At 41.1% G+C, this 19,553-nt stretch overlaps 1 protein-coding gene across 3 annotated transcripts in view; it reads left to right on the top strand.

Moving 5' to 3' along the window:
* Positions 1-14,930: 14,930 nt before the first annotated feature.
* MAP3K4 (mitogen-activated protein kinase kinase kinase 4) overlaps positions 14,931-19,553 on the top strand; it is a 74,130-nt gene continuing 69,507 nt past the window's right edge. For 2 of the 3 annotated variants that reach the window (XM_035538309.2, XM_035538308.2), the window contains exon 1: positions 15,068-15,176. In XM_035538309.2, the coding sequence (XP_035394202.1) occupies positions 15,091-15,176 (86 nt within the window). In that variant the 5' untranslated portion in view covers positions 15,068-15,090. Of the gene's footprint in view, positions 15,177-19,553 lie in introns of all 3 variants that reach the window. The other variant, XM_050709475.1, reaches the window with a different exon arrangement.

The following is a 19,553-nucleotide window of genomic DNA, read 5'->3' on the forward strand; positions in this document are numbered from 1 at the left end:
AGATCACAGGGTTTTTTTTCACTTAAGAAAGGAAATAAATGTTTTGCCTGGTGAACATGCCCTTTTGGAAGTTCAACCAACTTGTATTCTGCTGCTTTATGCGTCAGAGTTAAAGGAAGAGTGGTAGAAGTGAAGGAGTTCTTCAGCGCAGCCCTTGTCAGTCCTCTGACTGCAGAGTGGCAGTAGCAGAGAACTTCAGATTCAGGAGGCAATGTTGCATATTGATCTTTGTGAACATGCTCTGCTAACTGCCAAGGTTTGGGTTTCTTTTTTTAACAGCTTAGCACGGCTTTTAGCAAGCATAAATATAGCTGTACAAATAGCGAGAAGCTATTTTTGAACATTTTGGTCACTGCTAAATACAGAATTGCTAACCCAAGCATTCAGAAGTCATGATTCAGGTCCCCAGAATGAGGAGGCTGGCCCAAGTTTGTAGATCCATTTTTATTTGCTGTCTGTTTGTTTTGCTTATTGAAACTTTAGAATATCTCTGGATCATGTCTTAAAGCTCCTTACTTCAAAACTGAAGACAGAAATTTAATCTGAGTTTATATTTGCCTCTAATTCACACAGCTCTTGGAGTCAGGACTGAAAGAATTCTTCCTAATGCTCTGAGACAAATGGAAATCTTGGAAACAGTGTAAAATAAAATTCTTGCATCGTGTTCTCACCTACTCTTAGCTCGTTAAGAACAGTCAAGAGACTTTCTTTGCTTATCCGTCAAAGTGTACGTCATAAGTAGCTGAAATTTATTTAACCAAAAATGGGAATGTCACCCTGGACCAGACAGACCAGGACAGGACTGAGGCACCATTCATCTCCCACCTTCCCTTGTTTTCGGAGCTTGACATAAAGAGAGCACAGTGCCTCCCTGTACAGGGGTGACATTAGTCAACCCAGCGCAGAACAGCAGCAATCTTCTGAGGGAGGCACTTGCTCATGCAGCATAAATATATCATGAATGTCACACAGAACACAAATATCATGGCACAAATGTCAACTACTCCAAGGAATACTTGCAACAGGCATTAGCTTAAACTGGTTTGATGAATGTTTTGTAGAAGTAATTCCAATTTGTGACGCATTTGGGAGGTTTTTTTGTTGTTGTTGTTTTGCAATTTGAAAAGCTGTTAAGAGGCAGCTTGTAAACAGGACAAGGATCTAACTTTGTGCAGTGAAATGAAAATAGCACATTGCTTGCCCATTTGTAACCTTAAGTTCAATATGATTTTGTACATCCTCAGCTCCTGTTCTCCAGAAAATTTTAAACTTGGCCAATGTTGTTAGCAACTGAGATTTCCTGCAAGAATGGTTTATTGTCCTCATTCCCTTGAAAAGATCCATTTTTAAGCAATCACTGTCATAAGGGCTGGTGACTGTTTCATTTCTAAGAGCACTTGAAAATATATTTTTGTGGATGAACCACATTTTATTCACTATTATATTTTTCCTGGAAATACATCAAAAACAAATTCCATACACAGAGAATATATTGGCCTTTTCAATAGTAAGGATTAGCAAGCTTGCCTTCTACAAAATACTTTTAGCATCTTTTTTTACTGCAAGACTCACAACTGGTCTTTGCTGGAAATTGACAAACTTGTTCTAACATTATAATATTTGATTATTGGCTCAGCAGTCATTTACCAAAGACCTGTTCTATCTTCTGCTTGCTCTTGTGAATTCCACATTTTGCCTTATACAGGTACTCTTTTGCCTAAATAAACCACCTAACTGTATTTCTGTTGAAATGCTGTAATCATGCCAGGTTATTTTTGTCTGCAGCTCTCAAAGAAGATTGTGCATCTCTTTTACCCCCACACTTAAAAGTGGCAGAGGCTGCTTGATACCTGTGAGGGAACAAATAGTCTGACAGGGAAGGGCATGGGCAGGGCTTGCATCACCCTGACCCGTTCCTGCTTGTTGAGCCAGCTAGGCAGCCCAAGTCAGAGGTTACACCTTCCCTAAACAGGTGTAACTTGAATACTCCTCCAACTGTACTAGAGAGCTGGGGGGAAAGAACCACAGCCACTGAGCAATTTCTTCTGGGGTTTTCTTCCTGTGGCTGAGTGTTGAAGTTCAACCAAAAGGCAAAGCACCTCCCTGGTCATGTTGTCCATTCCTCTACCTTTGCAGATATCATGCAGCATGGTCATGACTCACATCACAATAACCTGAAAGTCAAGTCAGTATGGGCCATGCATGTGTGCTGCTGTGTGTGGAGGTAAGGAGATGGAGCACTCGAGCAAGGAAGGGATGAGCAGAAGCTCTGCTGTGCAATTTTCTCTTCTCCATGGCAGGTCAGGACTCTGCAGTCTGGGAGCAAAGAGGCCTGCAGCAAAAATGAGCTGGCCTAGGACATGTCTGGCCATCTGCAGTGACCTCACCCTCCTGCAAAGCCACAGGGATTTCTTGCCAGGTCACCGCTGAATTTGCAAGTCTTTGATTTTGCAAATGTTTTCTTTAAGGCTTAGCCCTACCAAATGCAAATTAAATGCATACCTATATGCCCTTCCAAAGATGTTCAGAGATATAGTAGATATTGCAAATCCCTCTGTACCTTTGCTTTTCACATGGAAAATGCAAAACAGGCCAGCTTGATTCAATGAACTTGAACTAAACTGAAAAATGTTAATATTAATTAACTTTCTTGCTTGAATGAGGCTGCAGGTTTGGAAAGATTTCTTTCCCTATCCAGCACTTTAAGGAAATATGAACCTTGAATATTAGGGTTGACGGTGGTGTTATGGAGAACATGAGGGCTTTTGTTTATAGCCAAGGAGTCCAGGTACTGCTTTGATTATATACCTGGCAGCTGGACGAGCATTCAACAACAAAACTGGGCAGCACATTCAATTGAGGGTTCCCTCTTATTGGCAACAAATAAATAAATAAATGTGCAGCTTTCTGGCACTGAAACTGAATCTTTTTTTTCCTACTTGTATGCACAATAAATGCGAATTTCACAGTAAGCTAATGATGGGTGTCTATAATGTATGCCAGTAGCAGCTCAATGATTTAGCTATTCTGATGGAAAATGCACACCTTGTCACACTTTCATGCTGTAATGAGAAGAGATTCAATTATACACATAAGCACTGCTGGAGCCGTGTTTATTGTTCTGCCAGTTTATATCCAATATAAACACACCAAGAAACCCTTTTTCAGCGTGGCAGACCATACAGAAATGAAGAGCACTCTGAGTGAGAATGCTATGGAACAAAGTGCCATGTAATCCGAGCATGTGGAAGCAGAAAAATCAAACAATATACATAGGTGAGAGGCATGGTTCACATACGCATGATAATAAATGACAAATTAATTCACAATTAGTTATTTTTAAGGCAGACAAAAGCTGCCAAATTCAGTTCAGTCAACCATGGTTAAATGAATCTCTACAAGGCTCAGTTTAGAAAAGGAGCACCTACAGCAACCTCTTTTTTCTACTGTTCTACCCTTTCTATCTCTGCTGTATCTAACTGCAATTACTAACAGGACCTATAATTTAATATCACATCTAGATAGGCCCTGCTGTGGCTGTAAACGTATTTATCTAAGGATATTTCTTCATTTTTCCCAATCCATATTATACAACACTAGTGTTACATTTCTAAATTAAAATAATAATTAAAAAAAAAAAAGCAAAGGATGAAGTGCGTTAAAAAGTGCCACGTGGAAAACCTAGCAGACCTGCTTTGTAACATCATGTAGATAAGCTGGCTGATTCTTTATGTGGTTCTCAATACAGACACTGTACATTTTTAAAGAGTATCTTTCAGATTTTTTTCTCTGTGCAAAAAGCCACATTTCCATAAATCAGCTTTTAGAACCCTGACCACCAACGAGTGCAACTGTTTCATGCTGAATCCTCATATTTATGCACAAATATAAGGCTCTGTGTATGTCAAACTAGTAATCAGATTAACTTCTGGTTTGCATTAAAAATTGCAAGTAGTATTCCATGCAGAAAAATTGTCAGTGCACTTTAGTTACTGAGTTGTGGACCAAAGTGCCAATGTTAAATAGAAAAGACATTCGATGTCATATTTAAAAGGCTGGTTGCTTGTTACTGCTTTCTCAGACAGAAATCTTCAAAATTAAAATAAAGATCATTTGACCTTACAGTTTAGAGGAAACGGGACTCTGTCATGATAACCCTACAAGCTGTGACTGTGACACCTCCAACTCGCAGCTTTCCAGGAGACTCATACTCATTGCATTGCATCAGAGAGTAATTTTGATAGCTCTGCCCTTACCCAAATGATTAGACAGGCAAAATTTCCCTTTCTGAGCTAGTAACTCCAGGAGAGGGATCCATTCACAGATAAATCCTCTTATTCAACACTCGGTTTGGCAGGCTGTTGTGGATACAATGTGGAGATTTGGAATAACTATAGTAAGTGTAGCATGAAAGGTAGCTGAAAAATATTGATAATATAAATAGATTTTAGGTACTTTCCACACTAAACATGCTCTCAGATGTCTTCAAATACAGACAGTGCAATAATTAAAACACATCAGAAAGCTCAGTTGAGGTGCACTGCCATGAACGGAAAATAGCACACAGCCAATTTGTTTCTTGGCTTGGCAAAACTCACACAGGGAATAGAAATGTTGAAATCAGAGGAGTTTAAGACTTTCAGAATCTGACTTTGTACAAATGAGTATGGGTGTCATATCCATTTATTGCCAAGCCGTTGAGCTGACAACGTCCGAATAATGACAGGCTTGATTTATTTGACTTGCAAAATGCAATGGTTTGTAATTTATAGAATTTGAATATTGGGACTTTGTATCAACTGAATTATGAAAGCAAAATACATGGTTAATTATTGTTAATAATGATGTTAATTATTGCTTAAGAGTTTCTAAAAAAAAAACCAAACATTAAAAAATGATACTTTAGAAAGGAGGAGAAAAAGGATTCTCTCACAAAGCTGTCCTTATATCCTTATATAAGCAGTCTTTGTGCACCTTCTGACATGAAGTTACAATTTAATAAGAAAAAGAAGTGGTTATTTAACAGCAGTGAATGATGATATATTTTAAAATAATTTATTCTTATCTGCAGTTGTTATCTTTTTAAAATCCATACTTGAAAAAATAACAACAAAACAAACACACAATTTGTGACAAAATCGCAAATAATATCAAAAGGTTTCTGGTACTGTGTGCTTTTAAATAGTTGTATTTCCTAGCAATCTTTCTGGATTAGAGTTTGCTTGTAATTGAAAAGTTTATGAGATCAGTGATGGAATCACAGAATGGCTGAGGCAGAAAGGTACCTCTCAAGATCTTCTTATCCCAGCCCTCTGCTTAAGCAGGGTAGGCTGGAGCAGGTTGCTCAGGGCCACAACTAGTTGGGTTTTGAATATTTCCAAGGATGGAAACTCACAACCTCTCTGAGCAACCTGTGCTGTTGCTCAACCACCCTCATTGTAAGAAGCTCTCACATTGGTCTCACATTTGAACAGAATTTTCTGTTTCAGTTTGTGCGCATTGCCTCTTGTCTTTTACTGGACACCACTAAGAAGGGCGTTGTCTCCTTTACTCCTGGCTATCAAGTATTTGTACATATTGGTAAGGTCCTTCCTGAGCCTTCTCTTCTCCAGGCTGAACCTCACAGGTCTCTCAGCCTCTCCTCAGACGTCAGATGCTCCACACCCTTAATCATCTCTGTGAGCCTTTGATGGACCCATTCCAGTACGTCCATCGCTCTTTCGTGGTGGTTTCATCAATGTGTAAAGTTAACATTTTAATGCAAAAATGTTAACTGAAGTGTTATTCTTGAAATTTTGAATACAGAGAAGAAAGATTAATAGTCTTATTAGTACACTAACCTTAATTGTTCCTTTGGAAATACAGTATGTATTAGAGTTATCTTCCATAGCTTACAGAATGCTTATCTTCTCATTCTGTGAATGGTCATCTATGCGTAAAGATGATCGTGAGTGACAGCTTCAGCCAGATCAGCTATAGCTCAAAGGCCCATCTAAAGTGTTGGTGTCCATCTGAAGAGCTAGTGAGAAGATAAATAACTCTGTGATCTCATGCAGGCACGTTGCAGTTTTGCAACACATGATAAAGTTTTGTAACTGACCCACACTGAATGCTTCCGACAGGTGAACAAGCAAGTTCATCAGCTGTCCTTCTCCAGTACTACCAAAAGAATTATGTGTGCTGATCCAATTCAAAACTGTTTGCTGAATCTGCAGAAAAACTTTTTTTTTTTCCTAGCTCTGTATACTGTAACATCCATGCATCATTAGGAAGCTGAGGGTCTTTTAACTGAGTTCAGGATGTTTTCTGTTAGTGTTTTAATATCTAGGCCAAGTAGCAGGGCTAATTGACTAGTGTCTCTCCTGGGAGTAAGGGGGAAGAAAATTTATCTCCCAGACTTCAGAATACTGATATACACCAGAAACAGGGTTCAAAATATGCCACAGCATTCAGCCTGTAAGAGAGGATGAATTGGGCAATGACACGTCCTCAGCTTCATTTCAAGGTCATCCCATTCTCCACCAATTCCATTTCATTCTCGTTTTCATTCTATTTTCCTTGGTTAGAAACAAGAACTAACACATTTTTGTCACCTTTGTTTCTATTTCTGATTATCACTACAGCTGAGAGCAATGTCTGTGGAACTGAATGGCTTCAGACTGCAATTTGGAGTTAAAACAGCTACGCTTAGAAAACAAAGCCCATTTTATCCTCACTGTCACAGTGAAATCTACCAAAGGTGCTGATAATACCTTTAAAGAAACAAACAAACAAAAAACCAACCAACCAAACAAACAAACAAAAACATTTTCAAAAGCATTCGTAGTACTAAGAAAAACAGAATAAGGTTACAAGTCATGTTTGGGTTATATAATATTTACACAATATTTCAACATAAATCAGTGGCAATACTTAATTTTTTTTTAATTATTATTATTATTTTTTACCTCAAACGAAACACAGCCATGGTGTCAGTCATGCCATTGTTATATACAGATGACACTAACAGTATATCCATGAAGGTAATAGGAACTCTATGCTTGTTAACTTCATGTTTGTTAACTATCCTAACATTTGTTAACTAACACTGATGTCTCCGATTATGCTACTGAACTTTCCTTTCACAGATACACTAGAAATAATTATTTCCCTGATAGTCTGCTCTTTCTTTAGCATTACTATGTCACTAGTAGTTAGTATTTATTTTACACTGGCTTTAGACTGAGGCAAGTTTTTCACCCAAACTATTTCAATGTCACTTCACATGCTTTTTTCCATACTTTTCTGTGTAGGAAGAAATTTTTTTTCCGCCCTTAGGAATGAATGGACATGAATGGGATTCCACACTGTTAAATGCATTTTGTCCAAATTTTGACAAAAGCCTTTCTTGGATGGGACTGAATCTGGGAAGTATTGGTTCCTTGTGAGGATTTTTGGAAAATTATGAGCCTAGGAAAAATAGCAAAATGATGCACCCTCTCATAATTATAACCAGAACACTTTCACTAAGGCTGTTGCTATGGTTATAAAAAATAGTTACATTAAAATAAAACCTAACAATAATTTTCAAATGTTGCCAGAATTCATAGAATCATAGAATCATAGAATATCCTGAGTTGGAAGGGACCCATAAGGATCATCGAGTCCAACTCCTGGCACCACACAGGTCTACCCAAAAGTTTAGACCATGTGACTAAGTGCACAGTCCAATTGCTTCTTAAATTCAGACAGGCTTGGTGCAGTGACTACTTCCCTGGGGAGCCCGTTCCAGTGTGTGACCACCCTCAGTGAAGAGCCTCTTCCTGATGTCCAGCCTAAAATTGCTTTTGCTTTTTCAAAAACATCATGGTTACATCGGTAAATCTGTCACGCTAGTCAGTGTAGTGGAAGTAGATTGTATTGCATTTATCTGTAACATATTTTCCAGTCAACGTATTTTCCAGTCAGAAGTAATGTCACTTTTAGGGAAAGAAGGTCACCCCCTGAAAACATGGAAAACAGGAGATCTTGGGGTTGTCTCATCTCAGTGAATGATACCTGCAGATCTGTAGTGCTCTGTTGTTGTTTGGAGAAGGATGTGTGAACTCCATTATACAAAGTGGATGGAGAAAAGGGACTCTTTAAAATCTTATAGGATATGGGGTTTGTTTGGTTGAAAGTCTATGGGGAGGGAAGAGAAAAGAAAAATGGATGAAAGAGCTGTTACACTTTGATGACCAGCTTTTCACAGCTCTTCCAGAGCTTCTAGTGCTGTCCATTATGGTTTTCTGTTAATTTTGCCTAGGAATGTTTCAGAAGTAGCCATTCATAACTAACACCCACGACTCCTTCGGAACTGGCTCACAGAGGAGCTAAATGCATGGAGGCTATAGCTTCTGTAGCTGCTCAGCAGAGAATGTCAGAGACCTGAGCTTCCTAACACAAGGGTCATAAACTGGATTCCTCAGCTGGCTGTAGCTGGAGAGATTGCTGCTGCCAGGAAAGCAGATTAGCTCACATCATTCAACAGTTATGTCAAGTGCTATGCGCTGTTTCCTAGCAAGCATGGGTCTTAAAATAATCATCAGTACATGTGAAGAAGAGGAGATGCAAAACAATTACATAAAAATAATGATAGGGACCAATAAGACTCAAATGGGAATAAACAACTCTGAATGCACTGACATAACATAAAATGGCAGGTGATGATCTCTTTAGTGTTTTACACTGTAGGAATTACAGTACAGTGGTATGTGCAAGTATTTACAAGGATGAAAAAAGTTATGTTCATAATAAGGTAATAGCTTTTTTAACTAATGAATTGGTTAGAGATGTGGGAGTAAGATAAGACCTGAAATACAGCAGAATTTGAGACAGTTGTGGGAATTGTGGGAGTTGTGGAATGAGTTACTAACTTGTTATCCTTTAGTTAGGGGTGCTTTGTGACAAGTTAAATACATTAGTTCCTATTGCTTGCTGTTCAGCAGGACTGAACCATCAACGGGATTAAATCATGAAAGATTAATTCACCTTGTGAAGCTGTAGGTGCTAAATTATTCCAGATGATTCAGAACAGAAGCAGGAAATAAATCCTATAAACATTTATGTATATATGAGTAACTGCTCTCTCAGGGTTGTCCCATTGATTTCAATATCCCTATTATACAAATGAATTGATACGTATGTAAGTGTTTGCAGGGTTTAACATTAAATGAAGATTAAAATCTTCTCATGGCTGCTTATAACTTCCTACAGCTGATGCAACAACCAGGAACTACTGAGGTAAAGGAACATACCAGCTACACTGCTTCTCTGTGACTACTCTCACTTTATACTGTTTTAAGCTGTTGGAAGAAGAGAGATGGACAGGAGCTGTAGAAAAAATCCCTAGGCAGGGAAGCTCTATATAGATCTCACAGCTGTTTTGCAGCTGCTGTAAGGCAGATATAGAAAGAATTTCAGATGCACGACCAGATATTTTAAAAGACAGTCTGGAACTTATTTTTTTTTTCTGCTTTCTAGGTTGACAAAAATAAATAGCATCACTTTAAAACTTTTAATATAAGCAAGTGTTCAAACTTGCAAGAAAACACGGGGTGTTACATGCAATGATGCACTAAATTACACTGTCAGGCACACACAGAAAACAGCTGGATATGCTCTGGGTCTACAACACATGGCTCCAGAGGATAGACCCCAATTCTTTGGTGGAGCTCCTTTGTATATGATATTACTATATTGAACATAAACACAGACAAAGCACTGCCATGATCTTGGTCACGTATGTAAACATCCCATGGCTGGTCACTGCATATGTCTATGATACAGCTGGGGAAAGAATTACAGTGTGGTTTAGCAGGAGCCAAGAAAGCTTTATACAAACTTACTCTGGTGTTGGTAGTGAAGTTCAAGTAGCACTGAATTCAGCACAACTTATTTTGCCAGGTCCAAAGTTTGTTCTTGGGGAGATGTGAGCTACTGTAGCCAGACTGTTGCAATATATGTGCCTACTCAGAAAAAAATTGAGTCTCTTTATATCTGAACACAGTCATGCCCATGCTCTGTCTCTAAGTACCTTTAAATATCTGTCAGTGATTTTAGCTGTTCTCAGCTTGGCAGACACTAAGCACAAAGGTGAGCTTTACACTCTAAAATCATATTGCTTTAAGCACAACTGAGGGTCACCCTTCACTCATGTGGGTCACGCCATTTTAATAATGGTAGTAGCAGTGCTACACACACTTGCTTTTTAGGACAGGAAGTACAAAAAAAATACTGAGTTGAAGTGATAAGACGGTAATTCTGGGAATGTTTCTGACCTCACGCTACTGTTACTTACAAATGCTCCTTTAATAGTGATGAGTCAGATATCAAGCCCTGTGTGATCTTACATGCAGCATGTGAGATGATAGTGTTTAGACAGAAATACTCTAGCTCTGTCAAGCTAGCTGGCTCCTATTATAGCATGGCTGTTAAACCATGCTGCTGAACAAGCTTTGGCAGCTATCATGCGAGCTTCTGAAGTGAATGAATCACTGTGGTAACAGATGATTGAGCAGAGCTATATAGTGTGATTCCTTAATTTCTTTCAGAGGTTCACACTTCAAAGCAGTTGCAGCAAAGCTCAAGTTATAGGACACTGAAAACAGTCCTGTTTCATTCTTTCAAAAAACAACAACAAAAACAAACAAACAAACAAACAAAAACCTTCCTGATCTTCTATGAAAGCAGCAAAACTGCAGATGGAAGAATCTACATATTTCCAGGTAGAAATACATCTTGGTATTTTATTTTGACTCTGGAGTAGCTAGCTGCAATATCTGCATAAGAAAGAAGTGCTGTCAGATGGTCTTCTAGATATTAAATGCAGGTATGGTTCATGTTTTACTCTTCATGGGTCTGCAGAAGAGCATTTCTAATCTATGAACAAGAAAAAAATGAAAATTCCGTCTTCAGCACATTTAACTAGAGCTGGACTAATTGTGTTTAACAGGCTGCTTTCCAGTGTCTGCTGCTGAAAGTGCGACTATGTTTAATTAACTTTGCTTTTACTTTTGAACAGCTCTCAGTGGAAATGAAATAAATAATTTATTGGAAGGAAAACCTAAATCTACAAAACTGTTCTTGTCCAGGGTTTTATTTTTGCATGTAGTTCACAGTGAAGAACCATCTAACTACTATGTTTCATCAACTCTGTTTAAAAACAAACAAACAAACAACAACAAAAAAAAACCTTATACTTTATTCTGCATAACATTCATAAAATGAAAGTTTGGCCTTGTGACGGTTACTGGGAGAAACAAATTTTTAAAGATATCCTTATAACATATTTAGTTACCTACATTGACCTAATCTTTCTTTTCCTTATTACTTTTTGTATATAGAAAAAAGCTGTAGAACTCGGAAATTACAAAAGCACACTTGCGTGTACAGTCCTGTCTGATATTTGTGGTGAAGTAAGGAGAAAGTAATAACAAAATCTATGGTGAAAGGAATAGACAGAAATATAAAGGACAGTTGCAGTACAATTTTAAAAAGCTATTTGAAAGACCGATCTTTGTTACTAGGATGCTACTGCCATCTCTTACATTTTTATTGTAAGTTCTAGGACTGCTGGTGTAAACAAAGGCATACTGCTGGAATAAAAAGCAATTCCCAAGCAATTGTAGTATCTGCTAAGAATATAAACCCACATGGTTGCTGAAAAAAAGAGGTAAAATCAACCTAAAAGTTCAGAAAACATAAGTTAATCTAAAAGAACTTGGATCATTTTGACAGTCTTTTTTTCAGCCTATAATTTTGGGGTCATGATTAATTGCCACCTCAGGAGTTAAAATCCGTTATTACTAATATTTTAACTCAATTTTCTGACAGATTAAGGCATCATTTATTGTGATGTCTGTTTTCTTTTTGTGCCTTCCTCTGTTCCAGTAGTAGAATCAGAGTGAACAACTTCATTTATCAATTTCCATGCAACTGTGCACTTTTGATATGCTTAGATGCACAAGCAGGAAGTCAAGGAGCCTTTGAAATATAATGATATTCTTTACATGAAGACAAAATCATTAAAAGAATGTTAAGTATATCAATTTTTGTAAGGCCTCTGTAACTTCTTTAAATTTTGCTTTTGCTAAATATTATCGCTACATAGGCTCTGACAACCTTAATGTCATCTGCTGTTTCATATCATCAGCCACATACATTCCTGCAGATTTTTCCCTACTCTTCCATGTTCTCTGTAGGACGCTCATAAATCTCTCCTGTTGAGAAGATGAGGCAAGAGTATAAATCTCTCTCCTCATCTTCTTCCTGATCTATGTTGCTCATTATGGCCTACTGCACCCAGAGAAGTGGTATTATATCAAACTCACCCCCTTGGCTTGCTTGGCCAGATATCTGTAGTTTTAGCATATTCTCCATGGTACACCACAGAAACGTGATGCAATCCAATATTCTGGGTTGCCCTAGTGGAAAAGGGGAAGAGGCATGCAAGGAAGTTTATTATGGACCTCCTCGTTTCAGAGGCTGCAGTGAACCCCAGTTTGCTTCAGTAAATTATATTTACAGAAGGTAGTAGCAGTGGGCAGTCCCCATTTCCACCCTTGCCATCAGCCTCTGGAATGTCTGTACATCCACACCATCACATCCATGGCACAAGACATTTTAAAAAAAAAATTATTTTTTTTTTGGCTAGCAAATAGAAACTTTGTGCTTCTAACACATCATTACAATGAGTGGTTTCAGATAATGACCTATAACATAGCTGAAAACAACGCTAAAAGCCATTGCTATGCAATTATTTCATCAGTGGCATTGAACCATTATTTGCAAATACACTAAAAAAGTGCATACTGTGCAGCTTTGCTTTAGATTTGGAGAATTTATGTTTTTATTATGTTATTACTTCAGAATTTCTCATGTTGTTTTCCCCGACCTATGGTCTCTCATGATAACGTACTTGTGGGAACGTATTGTGTATATCTGCCATTATAACTGCTATTTGGTTTTGGGCTAACATATTTCACCAACAAATGGTTAACATGCTAAATACTACTTTTTTCCATTATATGAGATAATCTTAAACAATAATTCTGGACATAAATGCTGATTGTCTTGATGTTACATTTTCTTGGCCTGTAGAAAACAGGGAAATGGCTTTGTACATAGTGGTATTTATCTGGTCCCACATTTTATTGCATGTTATTTAATAAAGATGATAAACATATATTAGAAGTATCTTCTGCATTTCAGCTTTAAAAATATTCTCATAGTTCAAAGGGCCTATTAAAATTAACTACTAGTAACTGGTTTTCTTGGATAGATACTTGAAAAATTTTATGTCATGAACAGAGACTCTATAACTGAGTGTTACCACCAGGCTAGAAGTCTGTGTAAATTTCTTGTACAACTCTTGTAAGTTAACTTAATGAAGGAACTGAGCATAAAGCAGAACCTATTATTGATTCCACTCCTCTCTTAGTTTAAATTTAACTCTTCAGAAATAACATAATATATACTGTTTGTGCACACATTACTGATACCAGGGTTTTCTGCTTTTCTTACAGTCCTATAAAATGTAAAAGATGAGGCTCTCACCAGTGAGAACAATTAAATAACCCATGGAATTTCTCTACATTTAGAGGGCGTTAGCTTTGGTATTCCAGCCAAGTTATAGTTCAGGAAATTACATTTTTCCTCCCTGTATTTCCAAATGGATAACGTGGCTTCAGTTCTTTGTTCTATGCTGATAAACAGCACTGCTGTAGGCTTTAGAGTGACTAGGATTCTAAAATGAAGCAAGCTGTTCCAGAAGAAGCAGAATAAATGAAGACTACTATTTATTTATTTGTTTATTTATTTATTTATTTATTTATTTGTTCCTGCAAAGCTATGCTTATAGCTGTTCACCTGTGCTCATTCTTCCATGTGCCTACTCATGGGGCCTCTAGCCTTTCATGTCTTTGAACTATAAGGGATGTTGTGGGTAGCTCCAACCTCTGCATGTGTCGATCATCACCCAAGCAGGCCACACAGAGCTGTTAAGTGTTCAGATAAATCATGCAGTCTTCCTCACAGTAACCACTAACTTAGGTTTTTCTTCTGTCCCTGAACGCTAACGTTCCTGCTCTTGGAACTGGGGTTGTTTAGCCTGGAGAATAGGAGGTTCAGGGGAGACCTTATTGCTCTCTGCAACTGCCTGAAAGGAAGCTGTGGGGAGCTGGGGGTCAGCCTCTTCTCACAGATAATTAGTGATAGGACTAGAGGGAATGGCCTCAAGTTGTGCCAGGGGAGGTTCAGGCTGGAAATGAGGAGACATTTCTTCTCAGAAAGAGCAGTCAGGCATTGGGACGGGTTGCCCAGGGAGGTGGTGGCGTCACCGTCCCTGGGGGTGTTCAAGGAAAGGTTGGACGTGGTGCTTAGGGACATGGTTTAGTGGGTGACAGTGGTAGTAGGGGGATGGTTGGACCAGATGATCTTGGAGGTCTCTTCCAGCCTCGATGACTCTGTGATAACAGGTCCGGGACGCCCCCAGTGGGTGACAGCACTGGCACATCCATCGGGGAGCAGGTGCACACGGTGGCCACCCGGTTTCCTCCCCACACAAGACGAAACGTCGCAGCGCCGGGCAGGCAGCGCTGCCTCCCCGCAGCTTCCTGGCGAGCCCGGCACCAGATGAGCGGAGGCTCGTTACCCGGTGCCAGCGCTTTTACCACACTTTCCGCCCTCCCCACCGCTCTCGGGGGCTGCTGCAGCCGCTCGCACGGCCCCGGGGGCGGCGCCTGGGCGACGAGGGACCACGGGCGCGATGCCCCGGAGCCAGCCGGTGCCCGCGGGGCTTTAGGGACCGCCGGGGCGCCGTGACCGGCGAGGAGCGGAGCCGGCGCAGCACCGAGCGCGTCCTGCGGGGCTGGTCCCTCCTCGCGCGCCGTAGCGATGCTCCCGGCTCCGCTGCCCTGCGAGGCTGCTCCCAAGATGGCGGCCGCGCGGGCGGCTTTCGGCGGCCGGGTCCCGGCGGCCGGGTAGAGCCGAGCCCGGCGCCCCCCTCCCCCCGCCGCCCCTCGCCGCCCGCACCGCCCCGCGCCCCGCCGCCATGCCGGCCTCGCTGCACGCATGAGAGACGTCGCCGCGCTGCTCCCTGCCGCCGCCATGGAGGAGCCGCCGCCGCCGCCGCCGCCGCCGCCGCCGCCCGGGGGGAGGTGAGCGCCGGGGAGCACCGGGGCGGCCGCCGGGGGGTGCAGCCTCGGGGGGCTGCGGGGTCGCGGAGCAGCGCTGCGGGGAAGGCAGGGCTGGCAGCCGGGCGGCCGGGGGCACGGCGGTGCCCCGGGGCTGTGCAGCCGCTCCCGGCCGGGCTGAGCGGCGCTTGGGCTGCTGGCGAGCCGCCGGCCGTGCCCCGCCGAGGGACGGGGATGCAAATGGGTGCGTGGCTTGGGGCTTCCAGCTGGCTGGGGGAGCGTTGCGTAAGGCCGGGTTGTTGGCGCCCCGGCAATTATTTCTGCCTTTAAAGTAACATCCTGGTGGTGCGCTTCGCCTCTCACTGGGAGGCGTCGGGGAAACCTTTCCCTGACACTTGTGCGATCAACTGGGGACGGGTGGCTGCAGCCGGGCGCGTCGTGCTCCAGGTGCGCTGCACAGAAGCGCTCGGTGCTGCCAGGTCATGGGCTCGCTCCTGGGCGTGGCGAGCTCCTGCCCGTGCTGGTGGCATGCCGAGGCCGTGGCCGTGCTCTCCGCCTTGCATCGCAGCTGTGGAGCTGAGCAGTGTCTGGTTCGAGCTTTCATTGACGTGCTTTAAGGAGCTGCTGTGCTTATGGCATGAGAATGGCGAAAACAGAAGGTATGTGGAAGTTCATTAGATTCTACAAAAGTATTATGGAATATGAACGTCAATAAGGCAAGTGAGTTTGGAAGCGTCCATGAAACACAAATGCCAGTAGGGCAAGTGAATTTCTTGTTATTAACAACTTCAAAGAACGATAGTGCAGGTCGAGCACAAAGTGATTAAAAATGAAGTTTGCACAGCAGCGTGACCCTAGGCTTGGGCTGCGTTCACGCAGAAGAGCAATCTGCAGTGCCTCAATGGAATACACCCAGGCATTTCCTGTCTGGGGCCGTTTCTGACCTCTGCTGGATTCTGCTTATTAAAAGACAGTTTATGTGAGTCGGATGTGGGTGTGGATAGTGTGGTGGCAACTTCAGCCAGCAAATGAAAATTGAATTAGTTATTTCAGAGTTGAGCTGGTGGGTGGGAAGGAGGTGGCTCAAAACAATTAGGTAGTCTTAATTTGCGTAGGGTAATGCATGTGCTTCACTGTGATTCACTTCTGTAGGTACTTTGTGTACCAATTGCACATCTGCTTTAGAAGAGAATTGTTTCTCGAGCTTGTTGCAATACTTTATTTCTGCATTGCTTTTAAGAAAAAAAGCATCAGAGACTTTTTCAGTACAATTAAAGTTCATTTAAATTTTAGAGTTACCATTAGGTACTTCAGTTGTGAGGTCAGAATCTTGCTGAAATCTGCAGGACCTTGTACCAGGCTTGAGAATTTGAAATCCATTTGGTGGCATGAAGTAAGCTGATTGCTTTCAATCCTGTTCGTGGAGTATGAATGTGTTTTTATGACAAGGTGTCCTGGTTAGCACTGAAGTACGTTGGTATAATGCATTCTTTTTCAGTTAAATTGAATTCTGTTGGGCAAGTACTTAGCCATTCTCATTTGCAATACACCCACCTTTGTTTAAAAAAGAAAGTTGATTGCTTTTGTTGTTGTGACACGGCCTTTTGTGTTAGAACTCTTTTGATCTTTGTGTAAGGATTCTGTCTTTTTGGATCAGAAATGCAATGGTACATTTTGTAAATCTAAGGTAAGCATGCAATATACTCTTGGCTTTGTTTGGATTATACAGTCCTTAGTCCTAGATGTTCCAAAGCGTTTGGGAATTCCACTCCAAAAGTATTCTTTTTTCCCCAGGTCTTCCTTTCCTTCTTTAACTTATGCTCTTTGGTGGGGAGAGAGGGGAGGTGGCTTCAAACCAAAGAGCACTCAGGGAGCCTAAGAGTAAATGTTGAATTTGAGACAGGATTACACTTGAGCATTGGGTAGGCTGCAGTCATTATGGGTAAACGAAATGATGCTGCTAAAAGGTTCTGGGAAGAATTCACATTTAGATACACTTGTTACAAAGCAAGCAAAAAGTTTTCAAGCTGTTTCCACTTTTATAAAGTACAACACTAACTAAAACAGGTATGTCTTTGATGCTTCTCGATCATGTCTTACAGGCACTAAATCTTCTGACACCAATCTTAGGTATTCCCAATAATTTTATGGCAGAAAATTCACTACAGCAAATATGAGGCCTTAAGCATTTCCTTTGTTGGGCTGCCAATTTTGGTGGCACTGTGAAGGTGCGAAGAGCTGTAGGGTTACTTGTCCTTGATTGCTTGTAGCCCTCTTTTCTCTTGGAATAAATCCATCACAAGGGGTGAATGAAGGAGCAAGACTGAATAGAGCAGGACAGAACTGTGAATAATGTGGAGGCTTCCTCTGCGCTGGGGGATTTTTTGGTGGTCTGTCTATCAGATTTGTTGGCTGTATGATGACAATGAATTGGGCTGTCAGTCTGCAGCAGCTGTTGTTTGGGGGAAGCTTGAGGTCATGTCATGAATTGTGCTTAGCGTATTTTTCTGCTTGCCAGACTGTATTTGTATGACTGATAGTGAAAAAGTTTCAAGTTATTTTATTAAATTAGGATCGTAGCTTCAACTGGAAATGTGATTTGTGTGTGTAGATTTACCACCCTCCCCCCCTCCCCCTTTTTTTCCTTTGAATTTTACTTTCATGCATTTAAATAAGGCAAGATATAATCTCTATTTTTTATGTATCGCATTTCTTGTTTACATGTGCAAGATTGGGATGAATGACTGATTGCTCCACCTACGCGCAAACACATGAAGCGCTTGTTGAGATGTCTCTGGCATTTATAGCAGCAAGGATTAGTCTGCGTTGTGTGGCTGCTTGAGTTGTTTTTATGTCTGTTAATTAGCGCTGTCTGTGTCAAGGTTGGTTTTACTATTATGTAAGCAAGTGATATTGGCCCTTGTGGAATGCAAACTGTGCTGTGATGAAAAACAGATCTGCTGAATTTAAAGGAAAGGATGAAAGATATGCGGTAATTCTTATTTTAGGGAGTTGAGAGTTTTACAGCCTTTTAAAGATTTGGCTTCCGTGACAGCCACATTTCTTAGATTATGTACAAACCATTCTATTAAACTGCATCTAAAATAGAAGATTTTTTTTTTTAAACTACTCACTGCTAGTCAAATAGCATGTTGACCTCCGTCCGCACAAGGTGATACAGGTATATCAGCTTTAGTTCTTCGGATGTGTGATTGGGCTTACTGTTGAGTATATGTGTATATGCCCTTTATGTTTGCTGGCCTGTTACTTTCCTTAAATTTTCTTCTGCTCTGAAGTGTTATCTACACTGATGCTACGTTTTGCCTGTAATCTATTAACAAATTTTTGAATTTTAGAAATATCTTATTCCTTTAAATAGATGAAAATTGTTTCATGTGCATCCTTGCATCCTTGACCAACTGCAGAAGTTAAGCCAAACTGAAATGTTTGCTCTTAACGCCCCAGCTAGAGTGTTACTGAGCTGTCAGATGTTCAGTAACACGTCCAGTCCAAGAGCCCGGCATGTAAAGTTGCATTGGCTTGCCATGAACCTTCACCTGGTTTATTCTGGATCCAGACAAGTGGGATATAACTTTAGTGCCCTGCTGAATGTCCACTGGTGTCACGAGTAGGAGGAGGAAATTCATTCTGTACCTTCTGCATCCAGCTACCACTTAGTAGCATTGATTGACTGTCATATAGTGCTTTCTAATGTCATATACACGTTATGTTATGCCCTTGGCTCACGTGTGCTGCTAGTTTATGTGCTGATGGCTTCTCTTAGAGCAGTGTTTTTAAAGGCTTTTACTGTGCTAGCTATGAAACAACCATCAAGTTAATGGTATCCCAAAGTGGGAGCAGGCCCACAGTTACATACATCCCTGTTACTTCTCAGCCTGTGGTGGAGCTGTCCATGGACACGAAGCCTTCGGTGCCTGGGATGCTCCAAGCAGTACGGTGTGCTGCAGCTCCGTTGCATTGCCTGCGTTTTCCTAAGGTTGTGGACTGGTCATCTAGCTCCCAGAAGCGCAAAGTGCTTGGGTACCAGCTTCCACTAAAAATGTATTTAACTTTCAGTGCTTCACCTGAAGTTCCCTGTAGGCTTTGACTTCGTCTAAAAGACGCACTGAAATTTTGGGATCAAAACTGATAGCTTTTCTCATCTACAAGTGGAACTGTCTGCCAGAATGTGGTGGTAAAGTTTGTGCACGGGAGATTGTGGGGGATGAGCAGAACGGCTGTGAAATGAAAATCGATAGCTGTTACGGATCTTACTATCTTCTAGTGTAAATCTGTGTATTTCCTAAGTTGTCCCTGCTACATATGTTGTGTTTATAGTTGAGCCTAGCAGCAGAACGCTTTTTGTCATGGTATCTCCGTTCATACGTAACTTTGACAGTG

The sequence above is a fragment of the Cygnus atratus genome, chromosome 3 (assembly GCF_013377495.2).
Source record: "Cygnus atratus isolate AKBS03 ecotype Queensland, Australia chromosome 3, CAtr_DNAZoo_HiC_assembly, whole genome shotgun sequence".
In the NCBI taxonomy this organism is placed as follows: Eukaryota; Metazoa; Chordata; class Aves; order Anseriformes; family Anatidae; genus Cygnus; species Cygnus atratus.